At 44.1% G+C, this 27,761-nt stretch overlaps 1 protein-coding gene across 1 annotated transcript in view; it reads left to right on the top strand.

The window, feature by feature from the left end:
- Prr14l (proline rich 14 like) overlaps nt 1-27,761 on the top strand; it is a 61,022-nt gene that overhangs the window by 6,739 nt on the left and 26,522 nt on the right. The window contains exons 2-7 of the mRNA XM_059275663.1: nt 3,969-4,041; nt 13,099-13,152; nt 13,331-18,116; nt 21,598-21,669; nt 22,778-22,949; nt 23,612-23,718. Of these exons, the coding sequence (XP_059131646.1) occupies nt 3,969-4,041; nt 13,099-13,152; nt 13,331-18,116; nt 21,598-21,669; nt 22,778-22,949; nt 23,612-23,718 (5,264 nt within the window). The remainder of the gene's footprint in view (nt 1-3,968; nt 4,042-13,098; nt 13,153-13,330; nt 18,117-21,597; nt 21,670-22,777; nt 22,950-23,611; nt 23,719-27,761) is intronic.

The raw sequence follows: 27,761 nt of genomic DNA, 5'->3' as shown, positions 1-27,761 counted from the left end.
ATACTTTATTTTGGAAAAGAAAGAACTTTAAATTTTTTATTTTGTTTTGTTTTGTATTTTGAGACCGAGTTTCTCTGTGTAACAGCCCTAGCTGTCCTGGAACTCACTCTGTATGTAGTCCAGGCTGGCTTCAAACTCACAGATCTGCTTGCTTCTGCCCCCCAAGTGCTGTGATTAAAGGCGTGCACCACCACCACCTGCCTTAAATTATTTTTTTGAGATTATAATTTGCTGGGCGATGGTGGCGCACGCCTTTAATCCCAGCACTAGGGAGGCAGAGCCAGGCGGATCTCTGTGAGTTCGAGGCCAGCCTGGTCTGCAGAGTGAGATCCAGGACAGGCACCAAAACGACACAGAGAAACCCTGTCTTGAAAAACAAAAAACAAAAACAAACAAACAAAAAAAGAGATTATAATCTAACTACATTTCTTCCTCCCTTTTCCTCCGTCTAAACTCTCCTATATACTTCTCTCCCCTGTCCTCCAAACTTATGGTGCTTATTTTTTAACGTTAATTGTTACTGCGTGCATATATGTATATACATTTATGTTCCTAAATATAACCTTCTAAGTCTGTATGATGTTACTTGTATGTGTGTTTTCAGGGCTGCCCATCTGACAGGACAACCAGTGGTGTGTCTTCCCTGAGGAAGACCACCTTTCCTGCTCCCAGTTTTCCTCAGTTGCCTTGTTTTTTGGGTAGTGGATGAGGAAAAGTCCCTAAGGCCTAAACCCTACACACAATTTTTTTTTAAGATTTATTTTTAAATTTATGAGTATGAATATTTTACTTACATGTATGTATGTGCACCATGTGTGTGCCTGGTACCAGTGGAGGGCAGAAGATGCCTTCAGGTCTTAGAACTGGAGTTACTGATAGTTGTGAGCCACCATTTGGGTGCTGGGAGCCAAACCCAGGTTCTCTGCAAGAGCAACAAGTGCTCTTGACCACTAAACTATCTGTCCAGCACCATGAGTTTTCTTTTTCTTCTTTTTCCTTTTTTTTTTTTAATTTTGATTTATTTATTTATTTGGGGCCTTTTGAGACAAGGTTTCTCTGTGTAACCCTGGCTGTCCTGGAACTCACTCTGTAGACCAGGCTGGCCTCAAACTCAGAGATCCTCCTGCCTCTGCCTCCCGAGTGCTGTGATTAAAGGCATTCGCCACTACCACCCAGCCTATAAAAGGATTTCTTGTTGGAAAAAAAATAAAACTTTAGTGACTTAAAAGTGAAAACTCTTGGCAGCTGAAGAGATATTTCTGTCAGTAAATGTTTGCTTGCTATGCAGGCATGAGGAACTGAGTTTGATCCCAGCACCCGTATAAGAAGCCAAGAGTGCTGGCACACTTGTAATCTGGAGGGTCTCTGGGACTCTCACTGACCAGCCTAACCTATCCTTATCACTGAAAGACTCTTTCTCAAGAAACAAGGTGAGGGCTGGTTGAGCCGACTCTGAAGGTAAAAGTGTAGAATGTACAAGCCAGAAGGCCTGAGTTTGATCCCTAGAGCCCGTGGAAAGATAGGAGAGAACCAATTCCACAAAATTGACCTCCACATATGCACAGAGGCACATGCCCTCCCCACGTCACACACACAATCATAATAAAGGAGAGAAAATATTGAGGGGCAACACCAAAGGTCAACATCTGGCCTCCACCTACCCATGCATACCCACAGGTGCATATATACACAGTGGAAAGCAAATGATTTTTAAAAGGTAGAGGTCTTTCCTGCCTCAGGACAGAATTGATGTTGATAGGCTGTTCTTGGGTCTGCAGGGCCCTACTGTCCCCTGGTTTGCCGTGGCTCTGATTTCATGCAACAGAGAAGTATCTCAAGCATGTTGCTGAGGCGTACAAGTTTTCTGTGACTTCACAATTGGTGCCTCACTTCAAGCTGCAGTTTTTCTGATTAAGATCCAGAGGAAAGTTCCTGTAAAAGTTCATCTCTACATATAAAGGTATAAGGAACTAGAGGATCTATCTGGTGCTAAAAACGTTTCTTTCATTAGAGTGTTGGCAGTTGAATCCAGGGCTTTGTGCCTGCTAGTCAGGCACTATACCAACCGAGCTGCATCTTCATCACTGTTTGTCTTTTTCAGAAAAAAATCTCAACTCAGTAGCCCAGAGACTGGCCTCTTATCATCTGTGCTGCTTCCACGTTAGCCTCTGTAGAGCTGGGATTACAAATATGGGCACCAGAGCCACATCCAGGAGTATGCTTTTTTTTTTTTTTTTTTTTTTTAAATTTTGTTTTTTCAAGACAGGCTTTCTCCATGTAGATCAGGCCAGCCTTGAACTCACAGAGATTCACCTGCCTCTGCATCCTGAGTGCTGGGATTAAAGCTGTGTGTCACAGCAAGTATGCTTTCTTAATCTTGGATCTGGGTTTGATTTGTAGCACCCATGTGGTCACAACCATATGTAACTGCAGTTCCAAGGACTCTGACATCCTCTTCTGACCTCTGCAGGTACCAGGCACACATATGTTGTACATTCGTACAGGCAAAACATTCATACACATCATAAAATAAATTAACTAAAAACACGAACTAAAACTGGGGACTGAAGAGAGATGGCTCAGTGGTTAAGAGCACTGGCTGCTCTTCCAGAGGTCCTGAGTTCAAGTCTCAGCACCCACCCACAGCTTGTAACTGATTATAACTTCAGTCTTGGGAGATCTGGTGCCATCTTCTGGCCTCCAATAGCACTGCATTTAGGCAAACAGGCAAAGCACTCACGTAAAAAACAATACTTTTTTTGTTTTGTTTTGTTTTTTTGAGACAGGGTTTCTCTGTGTAGCTTTGTGCCTTTCCTGGAACTCACTCTGTAGCCCAGGCTAGCCTCGAACTCACAGAGATCCGCTCTGGCTGGGATTAAAGGCGTGCGCCACCACCACCCAGCACATTTTTTTTTTGAAAAGATTTATTTATTACATATACAGTGTTCTGTCTGCATCTATCCCTGCAGACCAGAAGAGGGCACAAGATCTTATTACAGATGGTTGTGAGCCACCATGTGGTTGCATGGGATTTGAACTCAGGACCTCTGGAAGAACAGCCAATGCTTCTAACCTCTGAGCCATCTCTCCAGCCCTACATTTTTTTTTTAAATTAAAAAAATCTTTCAAAACTTTTATTTTGAAGTAATTTGTGATTTACATAAAAATGGAAAGGTAGAACAAAAGTTTAAAAGTGAAATCTGGCCTCAGTTTATTAGACTGAGGAACTTTTTTTTTTTTTTTTTTTTAAACAAGGTTTGACTATATCGTCTTGCTGGCCTGGAACTTGCTGTGTAGACCTAACTGACTTTGAACTTACAGAGGTTTCTCTGCCTCTTCAGAACTGGCATTAAAAGTCACAATTCAGCCATTAACCTCCCAATTTTCCCATTGATTTGCAAGTGTCTAAGAGTTCTGCCGCAGCTGCTGTTCCAGAGATCCAGCTGGCTCCTCCTCTTCATGTTCTTATTTTTTTCAACCTTCTCATTAAAGTTAACGCTCCATAACTGCTGTGTGAGCTGCATGCCTGTGCAAGGGAGCACAGAGAAATCTTGGAAGGAAGAAAGGGGCACTGGCCTCTCCTCTGCCACCGTGGCTTCTATCTTGTACCTGCTTAAGCTGGCACTGCACTAAGTTTAATTCCTGTTTTCAGATGCACACCTGCAGTCCCACCTCTCAAGAGGCTGAGGCAGGAGGATTATAGCTATTTGAGTCCCACCTGGGTTACATGGTAACCCCTACCTCCAAAATTAACCAAAACAAAAACAAAAACAAAAAGCAAGCATTAATAGGGCTTGTTTGCATCTGCTTCAAGCTCAAATTCTAGAGAAGTAAGACTTTTTATTAACCTAAACTTGAGTTCTCCTTCAGATTTCTTGGAGTTACACTGAGCTCTGAAGTAACAACTGATGTCTGTGAGCTCAGGCACCTCTGCATCATCCATTGACTCTTGGGCTTTGTTGTTGCAGGATCCCCTCCTGATTCAATCCAGCAAGGATCCTGTATGTGTAAACCTGTCTGGAGACCTGCTCAAGAACAAAGGTATGATACTTCTTGTTGTTGTTTCGTTTTTTGAGACATGGTCTTCCTGTATAGTCCTGGCTGGCCTGGAACTCATAGATACCCACCTGCCTCTGCCTCCTGAGTGCTTGGATGAAAGCATGTGCCATCACACCTGGGAAGATTTTTTTTTTTTTAAGATTCACTCATTATTTATGTGTATGTGTCAGCTTGCTTAAGTAAGTGTATACCATGTGTACAGAAGCCAGTGGAGGCCAGAAGAGGGTGTCAGATCTACTGGAGATAGAGTTAAAGGCAGTTGTGAGCCACCATGTGGGTGCTGGGGGACTGTTGCAAGAACAGTAAGCACTCTTAATTGCTAAGCCATGTTTCCAGCCCCCAAATTGGGGATTGTTAAGAAAAGGTTTAGTTGTGTCCTTTTGGGTGGCAACCAGTGTACACTCTTAGTGGGAATAATGTATTCTTTTTTTGTTACCATTTTTACCAGGTTGGGTTTTCTTTTGTTGTTTGTTATAGTCCAGGTGGGGAGGAGTGAATGGAGAATAGAAGAGTAAGGGTAGAAACTGGTCTGGAAGCTTATCTGAGGAGATGTGAGGGCACGGGAGTGGTGGGGATAGGTTTGGCTCTGTGCCCACCCAGGCCTGCTGAGGCTGTGGTGGGGGCTTGAACCATGTGTTACAGAGTGAGGCTCTGTGCCCACCCAGGCCTGCTGAGGCGTGGTGGAGGCTTGAACCATGTGTTACAGAGTGAGGCTCTGTGCCCACCCAGGCCTGCTGAGGCTGTGGTGGAGTCTTGAACCATGTGTTACAGAGTGAGGCTCTGTGCCCACCCAGGCCTGCTGAGGCTGTGGTGGAGTCTTGAACCATGTGTTACAGAGTGAGGCTCTGTGCCCACCCAGGCCTGCTGAGGCGTGGTGGAGGCTTGAACCATGTGTTACAGAGTGAGGCTCTGTGCCCACCCAGGCCTGCTGAGGCTGTGGTGGAGTCTTGAACCATGTGTTACAGAGTGAGGCTCTGTGCCCACCCAGGCCTGCTGAGGCTGTGGTGGAGTCTTGAACCATGTGTTACAGAGTGAGGCTCTGTGCCCACCCAGGCCTGCTGAGGCGTGGTGGAGGCTTGAACCATGTGTTACAGAGTGAGGCTCTGTGCCCACCCAGGCCTGCTGAGGCTGTGGTGGAGTCTTGAACCATGTATTGCAGAGCTGGTGGTTTTCTTCCACTCTAGTCTCCTGGTACTGAGATCAGATCATGACCTGACATTTGACAAGCAGAGTACGGAGGTGATCTCTGGGGACCAAACTAGCTCAAGCTAAGCCTCTGGGCCTGAACTTTCCAGTCTTCTCACAGTATGAACTCGGACTCAGTTGGTCTGCAGGTACAGATTTTTTTTTTTCCAGGACAGGATTTCTGTGTAGCCCTAGCTGTCCTAGAACTTGCTCTGTAGACTAGGCTGGCCTCAAACTCACAGAGATCTGCTAGGTATGTCTTTTTAGGACTTCTCGTTCACATCTCCTCCCGCCCCCAGCCCTGCCCATCTTTTGTCAGGGTCTCACTATGTAGTCCTGGCTGTTCTGGAACTCTCCATGGAGACCTCTCCCAGACCCAAGTAAGGCCTGCTGTCCCAAACTTCCTACAGCCTCTTAGAGCCCTGCTCTTGGCTGGACTGAGTGTTCCAATATAGAAACCTGCTGGCGACATTTCAGACAAAACCCGTAACAGTCTGGGAGGCTCCTGGGAAGTGTCCATAGAGGGAAAGAGAAGTAGTGGAGGGGTTATGTCACAGGGAGTCTGTCCTGTCAGGCACGTTCAGACTGGTCCCCTCCCTGCCTCCTAATATCAGGGGTGTTTATTTGTTGAAACAGGTTTTTTTTTTTTTTTTTTTTTTTTCCGCTTTTTTTTGAGACAGGGTTTCTCTGTGTAGCTTTGCGCCTCTCCTGGAACTCACTTGGTAGCCCAGGCTGGCCTCGAACTCACAGAGATCCGCCTGGCTCTGCCTCCTGAGTGCTGGGATTAAAGGCGTGCGCCACCACCGCCCGGCTTGTTGAAACAGGTTTTGTGTGGTCTTGGCTGTCTTTGAATTTGTCTGTGTAGAGCAAGCTGACCTCAAACGCAGAGATCCTCCTGCCTCTGCTTCCTGAGTACTGGAATTAAAGGCATGAGAAAACTGGCCCAGCTCTTTGCTTGCTTGGTTTTGTTTGAGGCAGTTTTCATGTATTCCAGGGCATCCTTGATCCTGCTATGTAGTCAGGGGTGACCTTGAACTCCTGATTTCTTACCTCTTTTCAAGTGCTAGAATTACAGGTATGCACTGTCACACCCAGTTTAACTTCCTAAGTGTTGTATTTTAAAAGCTGCACAGGGCTGGAGAGATGGCTCAGAGGTTAAGAGCACTAGCTGTTCTTCCAGAGGTCCTGAGTTCAATTCCCAGCAACCACATGGTGGCTCACAACCATCTACAATGAGATCTGGCGCCCTCTCCTGGCCTGCAGACAGAACACTCACTGTATACATAATAAATAAATAAATCTTAAAAATAAAATAAAATAAAAAAAATAAAAACTGCACAAAGGAGTCACACCATACAACAGAACCCATATAGGAGGTTTATTGAGGGGAGGGGAGAGAGAAGGGGCCAGGGACTGGTCTCTGGGGATGAGAGTGAAGGGAGATGGAGGGAGGGAAAAAGAAAGAGGGTGGGGGAGTGGGTGGATCCTTTGAGCATTCGTATATGGGCTTACGTAGCTACGCCATGCATGCACATAGATTACATGATCACGCTGCACATGGATTTCCTAGGATGTAAGGCCCTGGAGTGACTAAGCATTTTGTGTGACTGCTGACAGCACATGTGCAGTGGTACGACTCCAGAAGTGGCTAGGAATAACATTAAGCTCACTGATATTTGTTGTTCTTGTTTTTTTTGTCTTTTTTTCTAGACAAGGTTTCTCTGTGTTCTTTTGGAGCCTGTCCTGGAACTTGCTCTGTAGACCAGGCTAGCCTTGAACTGACAGAGATCTGCCTCCCAAGTGCTGAGATAAAAGGCATGTGTCACCACCACCCAGTGGGGAGATGGTTTCTTAATTCTAGCTTGAAGTAACATCTTAGTATAACTCCCCATCCCCTATTAGTTTTTGAACCCAGTTTCGCTTTATAGACTAATCCTAGTAATACATAAGCAGGTTCCAGGCCAGCCAGGGCTATGCAGTGAGATCCTGCCTCAAACCGTTTTTTTTTTTGTTGTTGTTGTTGTTGTTTTTGTTTTTAAGATTTATTTATTTATTATGTATGCAGTGTTCTGCCTGCATGTATACCTGCAGGCCAGAAGAGAGCACCAGATCTCATTACAGATGGTTGTGAGCCACCATGTGGTTGCTGGGAATTGAACTCAGGACCTCTGGAAGAGCAGCCAGTGCTTTTAACCTCTGAGCCATCTCTCCAGCCCTCAAATAGTTTTTTTAATTCTGTTTATTTCTTATGTGTGGGTGTACTGCATCATGAAGTGGAAGCCAGAGGACAGCCTACAGTCATCTCTCCCTCCACCATGTGGATCCCAGGGATGGAACTCTGGTCCTCAGGCTTGGTGGCAAGTGCCTTAACCTGCTAAGCCATCTCATTGGCTCCTGGAACACTTTATGTAGATCAGACTGGCCTTCAGTTTATAATGCATCTATCTCCTGCCTCACCTCCTGAGTACTGGAATTAAAGGCACATGCCACCATTCCTGGTCTGTTGTAGTTTTTGTATTCTCCAATGACCAATGATGGTATTGTGGGGTTTTGTTTGGTTGGTTTTTGGATTTGTTTTTTAAATTGTGGATGAGTGTTTTGTATACATTTATGCCTGGTGCCAGAGAGTCTAGGGGACAGTTTCAGATCCCCTGGAACTAGAGTTACAGAGAGTTGTGAGCTGCCCTGTTGGTGTTGGAACTGAACTTGGGTCCTCTGCAGGAGCAGCCAGTGAGTGCTATTAACTGCTGAGCCATCTCTGGTATTTTTATACATTTATTTTTCAATTACATATCTTTGGTAGTATGCTTTTTGGGGAGTGGGGTGATGATTCAAGACAGGGTCTCTCTGTGTAGCTCTGGCTGTCCTGGAACTCACTCTGTAGACCAGACTGGCCTCAAACTCAGAGATCTACCTGCCTCTGCCTCCCGAGAGCTGGGATTAAAGACATGCACTACCACCGCCTGGCAAATACTTATTTTTTGAATTGGTGCTAAACAATTTTAGATTCATGGAGAAGCTGAGTCTGTTCTAGAGTATGTCCATACCCTATACATGTGTACATGGATAGTGTGGTAGTGTGGTGCTTTGAATGAGCGTGGCCCTATAGGCTCCTATATTTGAATACTTGAAGGTTCCTAGTTAGTGGAACTGTTTGAGAAAGATTAGGAGATGTGTGACTTTGGAAGAGAGATGTCACTGAAGATGTGCTTTGAGGTTTTAAAATCCCAGGCCATTCTCAGTTAGCTTAGTCTCTCTCTGCCTCCTACTAGTAGATAAGAATGTAAGGCCTCAGCCACTGCTCCAGTGCCCTGCCTGCCTGCTGCTGTGCTCCCAAGCCATGATGGTTAGGGACTCACCCTCTGAAATTGTAAGCCCCAGTTAACTTTATTCTATATAAGTTGCCTTGATTGTGGGATCTGATCACAACAATGGAAAAGTAACTAAGACAGATAATTTTGATAGTTAATTTTATGGGATTTAGAATCACCATGGAAACATGGGTATATCCATAAAGAATTATCTAAATTATGTTAATTGAGGCAGGAAGACCCGCTCTACTTGTGGTCACTACCATTCTTGGGATGGAGGCCAGGACTGAATGAAAAGGAGAATGTAGAGCTGAGCACAAGCATTTACCACTCAGTGCTTCTTGACTGGATTCAGTCTCAGCAGCCACCTCCACTGTTTCCCACCACACATTCCCTTCCCAGCATGATGGACTGTGAGTCAACCTTCCTTCCTTCCTTCAGTTGTCTGCCTCAGGCGTTTTGTCACAGCAGCAAGGTGAGTAAGAGGTAGGTCCCCTGGTATTAGTTAACATCTTACCTTAATACACTACATTTTTAGTCCTTAAAAGCCAGTATTGATAAATCATTATTAATCCAAGTTCATGCTTTATTCAGATTACTGTACTGAGTAACTTTTGCTGTTTGAGGATCCCATTTATCTTCATGTCATTTCAGGATTCTCTAATTTGTGATAGTGGCAGTTCCTGTGTTTTGGTGTTTGAGGGTGATTTAAGAGTGCAGGTGGGGCTGGAGAGATGGCTCAGGGGTTAAGAGTACCGACTGCTCTTTCAGAGGTCCTGAGTTCAATTCCCAGCACCCACATGGTGGCTCACAACCATCTGTAATGAGATCTGGCACCCTCTTCTGTATATATAATAAATAAAGAAATCTTAAAAAAAAAAAAAAAAAAAAAAAAAAAAAAAAAAAAAAAAAAAGACCTAAAAGAAGCAGACCTTCTTCTAAAAAAAAAAAAAAAGAGTGCAGGTGAAGCCGGGCGGTGGTGGCACACACCTTTAATCCCAGCACTCAGGAGGCAGAGCCAGGCGGATTTCTGTGAGTTTGAGCAGAGCAAGATCCAGGACAGGCACCTAAACTACACGAGAAACCCTGTCTAAAAAAAAAAAAAAAAAAGAGTGCAGATGTATTGTAGACTAGGTTTAGAGGTGAAAGTTACTTTCAGGGGATGCACTGTATTATTATAGTCTCAGCCCTGGAAAGTGAGGCAGGAGGATTATGAGCTCAATTTTAGCCTAGGTGAGAACATACCTTTTAGGAAGTATAATTTTTATTACATTACATCAAGGAAGGACACATGCTATCAACATGCATTAGTGTTTGTTGGTTTTACCCCATTGTAAAGTTACTATTCTTCCTTTTCATACTTTAAACTCTTTAAAAAATACAGTTGAGAACTTTATTAAAAAATAAAGATGGCTCAGTGGTTAGGAGCACTGGCTACTCTTACAGAGGACCCAGGTTTAGTTCCCAGTCCTATACAGTGGCTAATAAGCATCTGTAACTCCAGTTCTAAAGGATTCCATGCTTTCTTCTGGCTTTCTCAGACACCAAGGTGTACATACATATATTCAGGCAAAACACTCACATACACAAAATATACAAATAAACAAATGCTAAAAAATAAAATACAAAAAATAAAAATGAAGTTGCCTTAATTTCTGCTTCACAGTCTTGTAAAATTTCAAAATGTATGTGTATAAAAACAAATCTCCTTAATGGGTCAGAGTATTATTTTGCTTTCCAGCTGTACACAAAGCTCTTTCTCCATCTACCTTCTGCTATAACTACTTGAAAGTAGCTGCTCCCTCACCCCTTCCCTCAGATTCTTGATTAAGTGGAGAATGGATGTGCTTTAGCAAATCTGGACTTCACTGCCTTGCACAGAGGAAAACCATAGTCTTCAGTTTTGGGGGGTGGATGAAGAATTTCTCATTGTTCTGGACAGATGTAATGAGGGTACTGCTACCTCGATGCTGAACATATGACTTAATGAATTACATAACATCCTATAGAAAGATGAAATGAAATTATGAGGAGTGCTCAGGCTGAGAAGTTCATGGGTAGATTGTTGTTTGGAATCATAGGAAATTAGATTATTTCACAATGCTCAGTACTGTGTGTGGAATTGGAGGTGGCCTTTTGTTAGTAATTAATATTTATTGCTAACTGTTGACATCCAGTGCACATTTATCCATCCAGTGCTGCCTCTGCCTATCCTAGAAGTCTGGGAGTGTAGTTCAGTGGCAGAGCTAATTGTGTGTGGTTCTGGACTGGATTGTTAGCACCCAAATAGCAAACTCATTACTCCCCCAACCCCTGTGAGGGGATGTTAGCCTTGTACCTGCCAGGCAAACCTTGTATCACTAAGTTTTACCTGCAACCCGTACTCCAAATCGTTTTAAATGGTGTTCTTCACCTAGGTATCATTGTAATTGTTCTCGTGTCCAGTTAAATAAGAATCAAGAGAAAAGGCAGGCAGCTCTCTGAAGACTGCCAGCACTATACCAGGCAGTGGTTTTTGTTTTTTGTTTTGTTTGGTTGGGGGGGGTTGTTGTTCTTGGTTGGTTGTTTGTTTTTGGGACGGAGTTTCTCTGTGTAGCTTTGGAGCTTTTCCTGAAACTCACTCTGTAGCCTTGGCTGGCCTCGAACTCACAGATCCTCCTGGCTCTGCCTCCCCAAGTGCTAGGATTAAAGGCGAGCACCACCACCTTCCAGCCCAGGCAGTGTTTACATGTGATAGTTAATCCTTCAGGCAGCACTGAGGTAAGTGTTTACCGTGCTTTCTACAAAAGAAGAAACTGAGGCTCAGAGGAGGAGTTGAGGAGCTTCAGAATTCTGGCTGGCCTTGAATTTGTGGGGGGCCTCCTGTCTCCCTCCTGCTGGCCTCATAGGTGTGTCTGTAGTTGTGCTTACATTCCATACAAAAGGTGGCTTTGTGTTGTTGTTTGCTTGCTTGCTTTACTAGTTTCCTAATAGCAGTCTTTATACTAACTCAGAACTGAAAGGAATGAACTAAACTTCCATGTTCCTGTTACTCAGCTTCAGTATTAATCAGCCCAATCTTACAAAAAGGCAACTGGATTTTTTTGTTTCGTTTTGTTTTGTTTTTGTTTTTCCAGGCAGGGTTTCTCTGTGTAGCTCTGGCTGTCCTGGAACTCAAGAGATCACCTGCCTCTGCCTCCCGGGTGCTGGGATTAAAGGGGTGCCCCACTACCGCCTGCCTCAGAAAGACAGTTACTACAAGTCACTGGAGTTAGGACCATTCATTCAGCTTGCAAGTTAGTCTTATATAGTTCTACATATACCTGTTCTTTTTCTTTTTCCTTACTTGTTTTTGGCAGTGCTGGGGATTGAAACTGATTTCACTAATACTAGGAATGGGCTCTACCACTGAGCTGCAGTTCCAGCTCTGACTGTTTCTTTTCAAAGAGCTATTTTACCCATACTGTATCTAATTTCAGATAATAAAATAGACATTGAATAAAAAGAATGTTGTAATGACAGTTTACTAGTGATAGCTAGCTAGATGATTGATTAGTTTTACAATACCTAACACTGATTCCAGGACCTTGTTCATACTAGGCAAGTGCTTTACCATTGAGCTTTAGTTCCAGCCCCCCCCCCCCCCCCCCCCCCCCCCCCCCCCCCCCGCTCCAGTTTTTTGAGACAGGGCTTCTTTGTATATCCTTGGCTGTCCTGGAACTCACTCTGTAGACCAGGCTGGCCATGAACTCACAGAGGATAGACCTGCCTCTGCCTCCCAAGTGCTGAGATTAAAGGCACTCACCACCGCCACCCGGCTGAAAATTTTGTTTTATTTTATGTGCGTTAGTATGTTGCCTGCATGTATGTCTGTATGAGGGCATTGGATCACCTGGAATTGGAGTTACAGTTGTGAGCTGCCATGTGGGTGCTGGGAATTGAACCTGGGTCCTCAAGAAGAGCATCTAATGTTCTTAAATGGCTGAGCCATCTCTCCAGTCCTCTTTTTAGCTTTTATTTTGAGGTGCCCGGACTGACCTGGAACACACTTTGTAGCTCTTGACATTCCGTGATCATGCTGTCCTGCCTCAGCTCTTGAGTAGCTGGTGTTACAAACTGGAGCCACTAGGGCCTCCTAGTAATGTTTTCTTTTTTTTCTTTTTTTCCTGATTTCTAGACAAGGTTTCTCTCTGTTGCTCTTATCTATCTCAGAACTCTGCAGACCAGGCTGGTCATTAACTCACAGAGACCTGCCTGAAAATGGCAATTTCTTAAGACCGAATCAGGCTCACATTTTCTGTGTTACTCAGTTACCTAGTAACATCTGTGAATGCCAAGTAACATAGTGAGAAAGGTGTTTTTTACTTTTTAATTTTTTTTTTTTTAACAAAATTGGCTGCTTTTTTGGGCTCTTTATCATAGTTTGCAAAGAAACAAAGCGCTTGTATGGCTTACTTCTTTCTGAGTTGAGTCATCATTGGATGCATGATAAAATTCACTTAGGTAGAGCAGCTTTATTTTTTAAATTACGTACTTATTTGAGTTTCTTTCTCTTCTGTAAAAGGAAATGTACACAATACAACTGGAACTCTGCCAGAACCCATTGAAGACATACAAGGTATGAAAAACAGTGGGACTAAAGGATAATAATGAAGGACACAGGGTGGCGCTCTGCGTCAACCAGAGCTTTAGTTACCCTAGAACCTTCAGTCTTGGGGACCCTGGATTAATAAAGCAGTTCTTAAAGAAAACCATGTGGAGAATTACTAATTGTCCCTTTTGGTTGTCATTCCCAGGGGACTGTGCAGTTTCCAGAATGAACAGAGGGAAAGAGGAGTTGTGTGACTTCAACCTTGTTTGTGAAGCAGGTGACAGTCACCACCAGATGCCCAACCACTGTAAGGAAGTACACAGTTCTGCACATGATAGTTCCACCACTGCAGGAAGCAAAGGTTCTGGAAAACCCTCAGAAGAAAGTTCTAGAATTTTATATCTCACAACATATTTATCTAGCCCCAAATCCTTAGAAAAACTTGGTTTTGAAAGCAATGGTTTGATAAAGGAATCTGCTGAAAAAATACACAAGGTTGATCAAAGCAAGAACTTCACTTGTGGAGAAGAAAATAAAGAACAGTATTGGAGGCCCAGGAGTGAAAGAGGGAATCTCTTTCTTTTCAATGGCAGGCAACAAGAACAGGATGGTTCTGGTGAAAAACAGACTGTGGAATCCAGTAACTGTTGCACTCAGGCTAGTTCCTGTACAGAGAACTATAATTCTATGCCTGATTCTTTTACTGAAGCCACAGAAATAATGTTTAAAAAAAATGATCTGAAAATCACTTTAAACATTCAAGGTAATTTGGTAAACTCTGAGGACCATACAAAAACTGTCACTGATGTGAACAATCCTGAGAGACACTCTGAGGAAAGCAGTTTCTCCTTGTTGTTGCATAGTGAAGAGCCAGCACAGACGACAGGAAAGTCTAGTGCATTACATGAAGAGATTTCCAGTAAAGACTCTAAGTCTGAGGTTAGCAGCCAGAGGAATCTGGGGGACTCTCTGCCAAATAAAGCATCATGCAATGATTTTCTGTCTGGAAGTAAAGCCCTTCAGAGTTTGATACCAGCAGATCCAGTGAGTCCTGAACATAATGAAATATCAAAACCCAAGAAAGGTACTGCAAAATTACCACCATGTCCAGAGTTTGATTGCAGACCTGCTTTAGAAAAGCACGGACAGGCCTCACATGACAACATTGCACATTTAGATGAACCCATCATTGCCTGTGAGTTGAGTGAACGTTCTTGTAACAGTGAACTAGTTGTACACAAAATAGAACATGAATGTGTTTTAAATCAACAAGTGTCCCTTAATTCTCAAGAGCATGTGACATTACCAACTTACTCTCTACTAAATCTGAACAGAGAGATGCCTTCAGCAACATGCAAAGATGCTCAACAGAGCCATCGCTCTCGAAAGAATGGAGCAAGTGTTACCACCAATACTCAAACCATTCCTGCTGAGACAAAATTGGAAGCCATGTCTCCACAAGGTGACAGAACCTGTGCTGCCTCTTTATCCATCCACCCCTTAAACAGCAAAATAACAAACCCCGAAGGACAAAAGGAAATGGCTGATTCAGGTATCAGAGATCTACATTCCATGTTCCTCTCAAGAGTGAAGGAAGCAGCTGGCTTTTCCTTTGTCACAGAATGTCAAAATGTTCAGTCTCAGGATCGCTCCAGCTGTCAGTCCGTGACAAGAAATGCATCTGAAAAGAAAGTGCACTCTGATTGTGCTGCTCTTGGACCCACAAAAGACAGCCCGGACGTCAGCAGCTGTAAAAGAAACTCCGCAGATGCATGCCAGTCTAGCTGTCACTGCTTCCGAAGACCAGAAGACTTTGTGGAAAATAGCTCCTCCTTGGTGCGGGAACCTGCCGGGAGGGAGACTCCAAGCAGCATTCGAGGAGGCAAGGTTAGAAATGAGATGACAGTGGGTGTGGCCGAGAGTGGAGCTTGGAACACCACCACTCACACCCCCAGTGAGGCGGGAACCAGTGAGGAAGGCCTGAGGGGGAAGAAGCAGGATAAACACGAAGACACTGCAGTTGATGAGCACGGCACCTCTGCTTGTGCCACCCAAGAACCGAACCAATCTACAACCATTCCAAGTCCCGACACGCTAGTGGACCAGTCTCTGACTGTTACTTCATCTCATTTTCAAACCAGGTACCAAGCAGCTGAAAGCCTTGAACAGAAAGCAGGTGACGTCTCTGACTGTCAGAGTAACCAAAATAGTCTAGACAAATGTAGAAGGGAAGGGAAGCCAGCTCGGGAAGGACTAAATGGTGACCACCAAGACACTATCCCTGAGGTAAGCCACAAGGGAAAGGATTTGACAGTCAGTTCAGGCAGTAAAAACCCTATGTTTTGTGATAGTTTGGAGAAAAAAGATCCCAAAGGAGCCTTTGAAAATGTTCCTGACTCTGCAGCGTTGAAACACAGTGTGCTAGATGTGGTATGTCCATACTGCACGGATGAGCCTACAGAGAGTGTGCTGGACGTGGAAGCACCTAGTCGAGCTGCTCATTCGACAAGGCACAATAGACTGGCATACCACGAGACCTTAAGGAGCACCTCATCTCTTCAAGGAGAACTGAACGTTGTATTTATAGGTACAGCTCTCCAGGACTCGGAACTCCCAAATGTTGCTGCTTCTACAGGAGACTCTCCTGAAATACTAAAATCACATGGAGAAAACGTATGCAGATCTCTAAAAGACAGTGGAATGGAAGAGTGTCCAGACTCTGCCATTGATCGTGAAGTAGAATCTGCTGCTGCTGCTGAGCCAGCTAGGAGAGCACAGGATGGAGGTGGTGTGTCTTTAAATCACGTTCATTGTGAGCATCAGGATAAAGGAGCATCTGTGATGGAAGGACTGAGATGTGAAGCCAGTTCTGAGTTTGGTGGGAAGGAAACCTTTGGATTATCCTCCAAAGACTTGATGTCTTCTAGGTGCCATGGCTCTGTGGAGATGGTGCATTCCCATCTTTCTGCTCAAGAACATGCACCAGCTGGTGTTTGCGGTGAAATGCCTAAATTGAAACATCTCTTTAAACCCAAAGATGGTAAACTGCTTCATGAAAACGTCAAGGATTGCCCAGTCCAGGCTGACGTGAAGGAAGGAATACCAGCGGATACAAGTAATCCTAGTGAAGGAGATGGCCCATACATCAATGTGGATAAAACTGTTTGCAAAGCTCGCCATCCTCATGAGAGTTCCGTCAATAAGCATTTGCGTTTGATAATGGAAACAGCAACTAAAATGAATAAAGAAGAGACTGAAGAACATCAGAGAGGACCACTGGCTCACTTACCTGTTGGAGAAAAGTCTGAGGAGACCATTACCAGAGACGGTCATGAAGGCAATTTTTCTAAGAGGTCTCAGACTCACTTGAAATGCCACAGAGTGCAGGATGTTGCTGGAAACCCACAAAGCCAGAGAGTTGTGGACTACGTCTTGCCAAAGGAAGAACATATATATCAAAAGGGTACACATGCACTGCTGGAACAACACATGTCATTGAACGTGTCAGATGAGGTGCAAAATAAGAAGCAGCCTGTGGCTAACCGAGATAAGTCCATCATAATGGAAGAAGTCACCCTAAGAAAGCCAACCACGAAAAAAATGGCTAGACAGCTTCAGAGGTTGGCAGACCCAAAAGAAGAAAGCTTATGTCATCTGTTAAAGAAAGACATTGAGTTATGCACAGGTCCTCAGCTTCCTGGTACCTCCTGGAAAGAGCATGATTCCAGCTCTGCTGGAGGTGGTCAAATACATGGTGCCTTTGTGACTTTGTCATATCAGCAAAGATTGCTTCCCGTAAAGAAGCAGCCTCATCGAACGTGTAAGAGAATTTCCTGCCTGGAGCCAGTCACTGTGCGGAGAAAAATAAGTAAAGTGAGAAATTCTGATTATGGAAAGTGTTCCTCTAATCCCATCCCCACGAAAGCACACAGACTTCTCAGCCCATGTGCCGTGCCTGCCACACCATTGGAACCTGAAGCAGTACCTAGCAGGAGCTTGTGTAGCCACATACCAAAGCCAAAGGCTACTCTGTGCCATCCCTTGAGGAGCCTGAGTTGTAGGAAGCCTACCAAAGAATCAGCCTTACTAAACAAGTTGTCTATCCTTGCCTCCAGACTGGTTCTGGCCACAAAGCCCCAGAAACTCAGATATCGGCGATATTCCTCTTCCCTTGTTCCATTGGCTAAAAGCTACAAGCGCCTCAGATATAAAAAGCTCCTAGATGGATTTTCATATAATGCAATGCAGCTGGACCCATATTTGGCAGCTACTGGATGGGATAGGAGGTCTAACAGTAAGCCCTTGGCACTTTATTCTCTTGAAGCTGTCAAAATGAGCTTCATAGATTTGAGCAACAAGATGCCATCACTGCTGTTCGGTACCGAAATCTTCCCATTTTCCTTTCATGTGAAATCAGCATCCAGTTGCACGGTCGAGTCCCCCAGGACTTTTCCTGAGCACTGTGCTCCATCGAGACTTGCCTTAGCAGAGACCTCCCAGTGCTCATCTCCACCTCCCAAGTGGACCTTTTCTTTTTTCATGTCCCATGGTTGCCCTGGGATGGCCACATTCAGGGAAGACACTGGCCTCTGTAGTCAGACACGCACTCAGGCTCCTCCACAGACTACAGCTCCTCTCCAAGACTATGGAGGCACTGCCATAGTCCAGACCAGAGCAGACTGCTCTGGCCTTGGCCTTCACACACTTCTAGCACTTTGTTCACCAGGATGTTACCGAATCTGGACAAAAAAACGGAGCTTCTCCAGTCACATGCCTGCCATGCAGAGGCTCTTCTTGACCCAGTTTACACAGGGCTTAAAAGGGTTAAGGTCTCCAGCCTCTCTAGCAGACAAGGTCTTCTGCTCTCTGCCCTACTCAGTGGGCCGAGTGTTGTCCATTTGGAGCCAGCATGGGCCCTCCTGTACCTTTGAATTGCCAGCTCTTCATTCCACTCACAGCAAGCAGCAGGGGAGCCTGAGCGCCCTGAGCAGGTAAGAGCTGCTTGTTTCTTCTCTCAGTGTATTCCATGTTTGTCTCCTGCCCATGGGGAAAGGAGAGGGGCCGCTGCTGGAACTGCAGACTGACTGCTGGAGGCTTCCTGTGTCTACACTCGCCAACCTTGTAAAATCTCTGTTGAGAGTGCAGCAGTAATTCTTAGCTATAGAGGCCCCTAATTTACCCCAGCATCTTCTCTTATATCTTGCACTATTCTTTCCGTTTTACTCTTCATGCCATAATCTTTTTTCCCCCCTTGAGACAGTGTCTCTACATAGCTCTGCTGTTGTGGAACTCACTATACAGACCAGTATGGCCTACCCCTGCTTCCCAAATGCTGAGATTAAATTTATGTACCACAATGCCCAGTGTGTACCACCATCTTTCATTGTTGTTTATTTGTGACACTGTGTCTCAGGCTGGCCTGGAACTCAAGAACATCTTGCTTCAGCCTTGAGTGCTGGGATTACAAGTATGAGCCATTATGCCCCAGCTGTCTCTACATTTCTTTCATAGTACATGCTTCAGAGGTTCACATTAGCATACCCTGGTTTGGTGACTTTGTTGAATTTGTAGTGAACTGGACAGAAGTTCTTATGGTTTCACTGTTGGGGATAGGGGAGAATAATTTGATCACTATTATTGTACCTTCTAAATGAAAATAAAGAGGACTGGACTGGGGTAGCTCAGTGGTGGAATGTTTGATTGGTTAGTATAAGACCCTAGGTTCAGTACAGCTCAGAGAGAAACGGAGGGAAGAAGTTAAGTTTTAGAATTTCCTGTTCTCTTAGAGTTTCTGGGAGGTGAGAGTATAGCTTATATAGGGTGCGTGCTCAACATGAGTTAAGATGCTGGGCTCAACCCCCTACGTGAAAACAGTCTTCAAAGAACTGCCTGTGTTAGATAGATCTTTCTGCTAAAAATCTTTAGATAAATGGAAACTGTCATTTTTAATTTGTTCTTACTGTTCCTATACCTGAATCTTATTTATTTACTTACTTACTTTTGTTTTTTTCTAGACAGGGTTTCTCTGTGTAGCCTTGGCTGTCCTGGAACTTGCTCTGTAGGCCAGGCTGGACTTGAACTCAGATATCCGTCTGCCTGCCTCTGCCTCCCAAGTGCTGGGATTAAAGGTGTGCACCACCACTGCCCAGCTACAGTTGAAATGTTAGCAGTAATATTTCAAATAATATCAAACCCACCTAAAACCTAATATTTCAAAGCCAAGCTGCTGAGGCAAGAAGATTACAAGACCTGTTCAAGACCAGTTTGGGCTAAGGAGAGAGCTGTTGTCTCAAATACACGTTAAAGGGGCTGGAAAAATGGCTCAGCAATTACAAGGGGTTTGGTTTCTCTCAGCTCCAGTCCTGTAACTCTAGTTCCCAAGAATGCAATACCTTCTTATGGCTTCTGTGGGCACTGCATGCATTTGATACCCATACATACATATAGGCAAACACCCACATATGTAAATTTTTCATCATTATTTATTTATTTTAGTTTTTCAAGACAGGTTTCTCTGTAGCACTGGCTGTCCTGAACTCACTCTGTAGACCAGGCTAGCCTCTAACTCACAGAGAGATCCGCCTGCCTCTGCCTCTCAGGTGCTGGGACTAAAGGTGTGTGCCACCATGCCCAACTATGTAAAATTATTAAATTCATAGATGGATGGATGGATGGATGGAGTGCCTCCTGGCAAGATGGTTCATTCAGTGAGTAAGCCACCAAGCTTGACAACCTGAGTTGGATTTCTGGAGCCCACATAGTGGAGGGAGAAAAATGACTAGCTTTCCTTTGACCTTCACATACATGCCATGGTATAGACATAGTAAGCTCACAAGTATAAGAAATTACATTTAAAAATTTACAATAGCCGGGCGGTGGTGGCGCACGCCTTTAATCCCAGCACTCGGGAGGCAGAGGCAGGCGGATCTCTATGAGTTCAAGGCCAGCCTGGTCTACAGAGCGAGATCTAGGAAAGGCGCAAAGCTACACAGAGAAACCCTGTCTCGAAAAAACCAAAAAAAAAAAAAATAAAAAATAAAAATTTACAATAATTCTGGCCATTGGTGGTGTACACCTTTAATCCCAGCACTCAGAAGGCAGAGGCAGTCAGATCTTTGAGTTCAAGGCCAGCCTAGTCTACAGAGTGAGTTCCAGGACAGCCAGGGCTGCACAGAGAAACATTGTCTCAAAAACAAAAAACAAAAGAGAGAAAGCGATAGGTGGATCCCTTTCCCTTCCTGAAAAAGCAAAACAACAAAACACCTCACTTATTGCAAGCAAAATAATTGAGTAGCCCTGAAAACAATACTTAAATCAAGTAAGTTTCCATAAAGTATTTCCCCTACGTGTGTGTGTGTGTGTGTGTGTGTGTGTGTGTGTGTGTGTGTGTGAGAGAGAGAGAGAGAGAGAGAGAGAGAGAGAGAGAGAGAGAGAGAGAGAGAGGGAGAGGGAGAGGGAGAGGGAGGAGAGAGAGAGAACAATTTTGGAGTTGGTCTCTTTCCACCTTAGTGTGGGCTCCAGGAATCAAGCTTAGTTGTCACCTTGTGTTGTCAGGCAGTAAGCACTTTTATCTGCTAAGCCATCTTGCCCCCATTTTTCTGTTTTGTTGAGTCAGGGTGTCCTGTTGTTCAGACTGGCTACAAACTCACTTAGTATCTCAGCATGACCTTGAACTCATCATCTGTATATCCTCCCTAGTGCTGTGGTTGCTTATATAGGTACTTTGTTGTTGTGTTCGGTTCATTTACACGTGCAAGATACTTTTATGTCTGAGTTTTAGAAACATTTATTTGTTGTATGTGTGCATGCATGTGAGTGAGTGCACATGTACCATGATGTGCATTTGGAGATCACCAAAGTTTTTGGGCGTCCATTCTCTTCTTCCACCCTGTGAGTTCCAGAGTTTGAAGTGGGGTGGTCAGGCTTGGCAGCAAGCCCTTCTACATATGGAACCAACTTACTGTTCCTTAGGTTAACTTTTTTTTTTTTTTTTTTTTTTTTTTTTTTTTTTTGGTTTTTCGAGACAGGGTTTCTCTGTGTAGCTTTGCGCCTTTCCTGGAACTCACTTGGTAGTCCAGGCTGGCCTCGAACTCACAGAGATCCGCCTGGCTCTGCCTCCCGAGTGCTGGGATTAAAGGCGTGCGCCACCACCGCCCGGCTAGGTTAACTTTTTAAAGGAAACTTAACATCTGTGCTTACCAACGTAATTAAAAAGTGTAAGTCCCAGAGTCATTCTTGTCTCTGTCCTTTCTTTTACTGTCCCTCTACTTTCCTGACATTTTTTCCAGTTAAATTAGGATGCAGTCTTCCTGTTAGCCTACTTCCACCCAGGGATGAGCACACGAGCATAGCTTCATGGTTGGGGGGTTCGGGCTTCTTGGCCTCCATCATGTGCCCGTCCCTCTGGTGCCATCAGAACCTTTGCTGTTGGCCCGCTCATAACCCGCTGTTTGTGCTTGTGCTTTACTTTAGCCACACCACCATACCACATGTGCCTCTTCCAGGCATGGAAGCTATCCTTAACACCGACAGCAGTCACATGAGGTAAGCCTTGGCCCACGGGTTTGAAGTGTGGATGGGTGTGTGAGGAAGGGCAGGGGAGAATACACTTATTCTAGTGTTCTTAAATAGCATGGGTCAGCCATGGCACAACCCTAAACTCTTGTCTCATTAATCTTACTAAGATAGGTCTCAGATAAACATCTCTGAGACTCAGTTGTGCTTTTTGGTTTTTTCAGACAGGGTTTCTCTGTGTAGTTTTGGTACCTGTCCTGGATCTCTCTCTGTAGACCAGGCTGGCCTCGAACTCAAAGAGATCAAGCCCGCTCTGCCTCTTAGGGTGCTGGGATTAAAGGCGTGTGCCACCACCACCCACCTCAGTTGTACTTTATATCAAATAATGAGGCATAGGGTTGTATAATTAGCACCATTTACTTAACAAAAAAGTCGTTAGCTAGCGTATCAGTCTCTCCGGCTGTCCTAAGTCCTGCCGCTTCACCAGCCTCAGGACTACTTCCTGAGTAGGTTGGTCTCCTCTGAGCAGTGCTCATTTATCCATTGACTAAGTTTCTTCTCACCAGTCTCTACTCATTCACACAGTTCTTTATAAAACTGCTCTAACCACCAGAAAGCACTGGCCACATTCTTGTAACTTTTCATATGTGTAGACCCAGGTTGTGTCTGGAAGTAACTAGAAAACTGGTTGACTGAAGATGTCATTCCTGGAAAGAAGAAACGTCATCACTCTAATTAGTATGCTCAGAAGTAACACAGACTGGGGTGATAGACAGCTCGGTTGGTAACTGCCTGCCTTGCAAGCTAGAGGACCTGAGTTTCATCCCGCAGGACACACATCGAAAGCCTGCATGCTGGCACATACCTGTAATTCTAGTGCACAGAGACAGGCAGGTCCTGAGACTCATTGGCCAGCCAGCCTAGGCTACTTGGTGAGCTCTAGGCCAGTGAGAAACTCTGTCTCAAACACAAGATGGATGGGACAGCTGAAGAAGGACATTGTCTTAAGGTTGTCTTCTGGCCTCCACACACACAAGGACACGCACATGTACAGACAGACTAAATAAAAATGTGTTTGCTGGAAGTGGAAAGCACACCTTACTCAGGTTTTCTCTTCATTCTGTCTCCATGGTGCTAGGCTAGAGCCTGTGTCCCCTGCCTTGGTGCCAAAGTCTTGCTTGGTAACAGAACCTGCTGTCAGCAAGCTCCTGCTTTCAGCCTCTGAGTTCCAGGTCTCTGGGTTTGATGAGCTGGGTGATGTATCCGCGGCGTGCCCCCGACCACAGAGCAGCCCTGCGGAAGAGAAGGAGGTAAGTGCAAAGTACCAGGGTGTTGAGTGAGGTGGCGTTGGGCTGCCGTTGTTGACCCCTGTCGCATGGCAGGTGCAGACTTGACTTCAGCCGTGACTCTAGCTGGGAGCACTAAGGTAGGCATTCTCCTGCTGGGCCTGGGCCTTGGCCAGGAGAGGGTACGATGGGTTTTTGTGGGGTTTCCCTTCGTTTCAGTTGGTTTTCAGAGATGGGTCTTACTGTTTTCTCCTCACTGGCTTCCAACTCTGGGTCCCAGTTGCCCTCCTGCTGCGCCAGGCGGGGCTTAGTTATCCCAATCCATACTGTTTTCCAGACCCAGTTTTTCCAGCAGCAGCATTAAAGAATGTTTATAGAGCGACTTGGCCCTAAGAGCCCCTTTGTGCACTGAAAGAGGAGCAATACTAGTGTCCTTTAGTTTCACAGCATCACCTGTCTCCACTGATGGAAGACTTTAAGTTGATTGTCTCAGCTGGAACTGGTCAGCTCTGGGTTAATATATGAAGGGGCAGTAACTGAAAACACAGTCGGGTAGGAAGGGGAAATTTGTCATTACCTACTTCTCCGGGTTATCTGTAAACAGAGGGAGCAATGTTTTGAGTATAAGGGCTTTATTTAAAATGTCTTACTTTTTGCCTGTCTTTATTTTTAACCCTTAAAAACAGGCTGAGCCAGAGAAGAGACCAAAGAAAGTCTCACAGATCCGCATCCGGAAAACCATTCCTAAACCAGATCCCAACCTTACCCCAATGGGCCTGCCTCGGCCCAAAAGGTGAGCTTCTCTAATGCAAAGTGGGTTCATTTCTTAGAAAATTGCTAGGCAAAGCATAATTGTCCATAAAGTGGTCATATAGTCTGAGCTGTGTTTTTACTTCTAGGAATTTATGCCAAAGAATTCATTGGTTGTACAGTTAGATGTTTATGTGCAAGATATTTTAATACATAAATCATTTTTTATTGTTCTTCTTATTCTAGATATTGTATGCACATATAATCATAGCTTAAACTCCAGTAGGAATCTAGCCCTTGAGAGGCCAGGGCAGGAGTAGCTGCTCAAGTAAGACCTTTGGGTACAAAGCCAGTCTGTGCTACAGAATGAGGTCCTCTCTCAAAATAAAAAGAAAGAAAGGCACTGGAGTGCCATGATGAGACCCTGTGTCAAAATAAAACAACAAACCCACACACAAACCAGAAAAATCAATCTACTTAAAAAAAATTTTTTTTAGGTTTATTGATATTTATTTGTATGTGTGTTTCCCTGCATGTATGTATGTGAACCACGTGTGTGCCTGGAGCCCTGGAAGGTCAGAAGATGGCATTGATCTCCTGGGACTGGAGTTACATATATTTTATGAGTTATATATAGTTCCCATATGGCTTCTTGGAACCAACCCAGGTCCCATGTAAGAGCAACAAGTGTTTTTAACTAGAGCCATATCTCTAGTTCCCCAATATACTTTTTTTGTTTTGGTTTGTGTTTTGAAACAGGGTTCTCTGTGTAGCACCTTGGCTATCCTGGAACCCGCTTTATAGACCAGGTTTCAAACTCAGAGATCAGCCTGCCTCTGCCTCCTGAGCACTGCAATTAAAGGTGTGCAACACCACGCCCAGCCCCATAATATACTTTTTAAGTTGGGCTTTGCAGTGCCCTCCTGTGATCCCAACAATTGGGAGGTGGAAAAGGAGGAAAAAGAATTCACAGTCATCCTCAAAGTTCTCCAAACTTCTGTTCTCATGCACTAAGTTCCAGTATATTTTGCATTGGTTCCCTTAAGTAAATTTAATTAACCTCCTGAGCTTCTAAGAGTCTTATCTGTGGGCTGAGGACATGCCCCAGTGGGAATAGTGCTTACCAAAGCTTCATAACCTGCCTGACTAGTTTCCCTGTATAGCCCAGGTTGGCCTTCAACCCACATTCCTCCTGTCTTAGCCTCCAAGTGCTGAGATTACAAATATCTGTAATATCTTTCAATTCTTTCTCCCTACCTGCTCTTATTGTATTGTACTGCAGATGTATCAGAAGGCTTTGTGAATGGAAGCCTGTGAGCTACCTTTGAGCTGTATTTAGTTATCATATCTTTTATTAACTACCATCTCGTGCCACCTTGAGAAACACTTTGTGTATCTCAGGTGCTTCACATCACGTGGTGTTCATTATGAGAATGAAAAGCAGGTTCCAGTGTGGCTTACCTTCTTTCACTGGGCATCTAATCTAAAAGCCTTGTTGATAGAGATAAGTAGTTGGGGACAGAAAGGCTTTTTGTTTTGTGGTTTGGGTTTGTGGGTTTTATATTTTTCTTTTTCTCTTTTCTTTTTCTTTTTCTTTTTCTTTTTCTTTTTTTTTTTTTTTCTTTTTTTTTTGAGACAGGGTTTCTCTGTAGCTTTGGTGCCTGTCCTGGATCTCGCTCTGTAGACCAGGCTGGCCTCGAACTCACAGACATCCACCTGGCTCTGCCTCCCAAGTGCTGGGATCAAAGGTATGCGCCACCACCGCCCTGCATTCATTCTTTCTTTCTTTCTTTCTTTCTTTCTTTCTTTCTTTCTTCCTTCCTTCCTTCCTTCCTTCCTTCCTTCCTTCCTTCCTTCCCTCCCTCCCTCCCTCCCTCCCTCCCTTCCTTCCTTCCTTCCTTCCTTCCTTCTTCCATCCTTCCTTTCTTTCTTTTATGACACAAAGTCTTGTCTTTTGATTGTTGTTAATTTTGGATTTGTGTAGAGTACCCATCTCATCATGGCATCTTTATCTTTTTGTTTCTTTGTACTTTATTCTCATTGGTTACCCTTCCTGTACTCCCTCTTGCACCAGCTGGTTCCCTCCCTCCCCCAGGAAGCCCTCCTCCGATTTCATAGTTCATTACCCACAGTTGCCCACGTTCTCACAATCCCATCCTCCCTAAACAATCTCTTTTCTAGTTTTATGACACACATTTATAATTTTTTTTTTTTTTTTTTTTTTTTATTTATTTATTATGTATACAGTATTCTGCCTGCGTCCTTGCAGGCCAGAAGAGGGCACCAGATCTCATTACAGATGGTTGTCAGCCACCATGTGGTTGCTGGGAATTGAACTCAGGACCTCTGGAAGAGCAGTCGGTGCTCTTAACCACTGAGCCATCTCTCCAGCCCCCACATTTATAATTTTAAGTGTGTTCTGCATACGAGGGACAGCCTGGTATTTGTTTTTGATGTTCTGGCTCATTTTGCATAATGAATCTCAGTTACATATATTTTTTCCTGTAGCTGGATTTTTCTTTGGGCCACCAACTCACAAAATACAACATGGAGACTTAATATTAATTATAAAAGCTTGGCTTATACCTTAAGCTTGTTCCTAACTAGTTCTTTCTTTCTTTCTTTTTTTAAATTAAGAAATCACAGATCCCCCTCTTCACTCCTCCAAATAACTAGTTCTTAAAACTTAAATTAACCTATATTTTTAAATCTACATTCTTCTATGTGACTTGGTTACCTTTACTCCGTACTGCCCATCCTGCTTCCTCTGAGTCTGGCTGGTGACACTGCCTTTCTTCCTCTCCGAGCCCTCTATCCCCTTAAGTCCCACCTAACCTCTTCCTGCCTAGCTAATGGCCGTTCAGCTCTTAATTAAACAAATCACAGTGACACATCTTCATTCAGTGTAAAGGAATATTCTTCAACATTTTCCTATAAATGTCTTCTTTTTTTACAAACAAATAAAATTCCACATTTTGTGTGTGTATACAGCACATTTTCTTATGTTAGTGGACATGTAGGCTGGTTCTTTATGTTATTAGCTGTTCTGAATAGTACAGCAGTGAACATGGATGCACAGGTATCTGGTATGTTCATTTAGACACATGCAGCTATACATCTGAAAATCCTATAGTAGGACATATGGCATCTTGTATAATATTAGAAGGACCAGCCTTAATATTATACATCCCAGGGGCTCAGGAGAGAGAACTACTAACGGCAAGGACTGTTTTTGGGAAATAGAATCTCAGCACACTGAGCTCTATAGTCCACTTGCTTTAATTCCTCTGGGATAACATCCTATCTACACAGCTTCAGTTCTGTTCTCATGTCTAGCTCCTTTCTTGTCTGATTTCTCTCTATATTTATCTGCTGCTCCCTCTAAGTTTTATCTTAATTCTTTCGTCTCAATTCTGCCTCATCTAGGTCCTTTTTATCTCATTCTTACTCAGCTAGTACTTCCCCATCTGACTCTTCCTCATCTTCCATCTCGTCCACATGTTCTCTCTGGTCAAAATCCTCCTTATCCTTCTCCGTTCTCCGTCTCTCTGTCCTTCCCAAGTCTCTCAGGAGTCCATTTATAAACCCAAGCAATAGCAATCCCAGTCACCAGGCTTGAATTCTACGGGGTCATAAAGGTAGATAAGAATTTTCCTCAGACAGTGACCACCAGGCTTCCAGGGTCAAATGAGGAGTGATAAGAATCACATAGAAGGGCAATAATTGTTAATTATCATTTGCAACCCAAAAGGGAAGTGACTAATGGGGAAATGAATTAACTAAAGGCTAAATTTGGGTAATATCTAAGAAGAGGGATCTTATGTGCTCCACTATAGTCTTAAACGTGATTGGTAGAAAATGTTAAAACTCTATAAGTTGCTAGGTCAATGGGAGAAAATAAAACTGTCTTCTTTTTTCCTGTGGCTCCTATCTGTCCAAGCTATCTGCCGTTTTTTCTGCAGGGTGGGGGAAGGTGTGCTCAGACGCTAGGCAACCTGTGTACAGCTAGATGCCTCTGGTGATAGTTAAAGGGAGATCTGGAACTAGAGGTAAGGTTTGGGAAAGGAGGAAGTAAGGCTTAATTGG

The sequence above is a fragment of the Peromyscus eremicus genome, chromosome 10 (genome assembly GCF_949786415.1).
Source record: "Peromyscus eremicus chromosome 10, PerEre_H2_v1, whole genome shotgun sequence".
In the NCBI taxonomy this organism is placed as follows: Eukaryota; Metazoa; Chordata; class Mammalia; order Rodentia; family Cricetidae; genus Peromyscus; species Peromyscus eremicus.
Note: the sequence above shows the minus strand (reverse complement) of the source record. Positions and strands in the feature narration are given on the sequence as shown.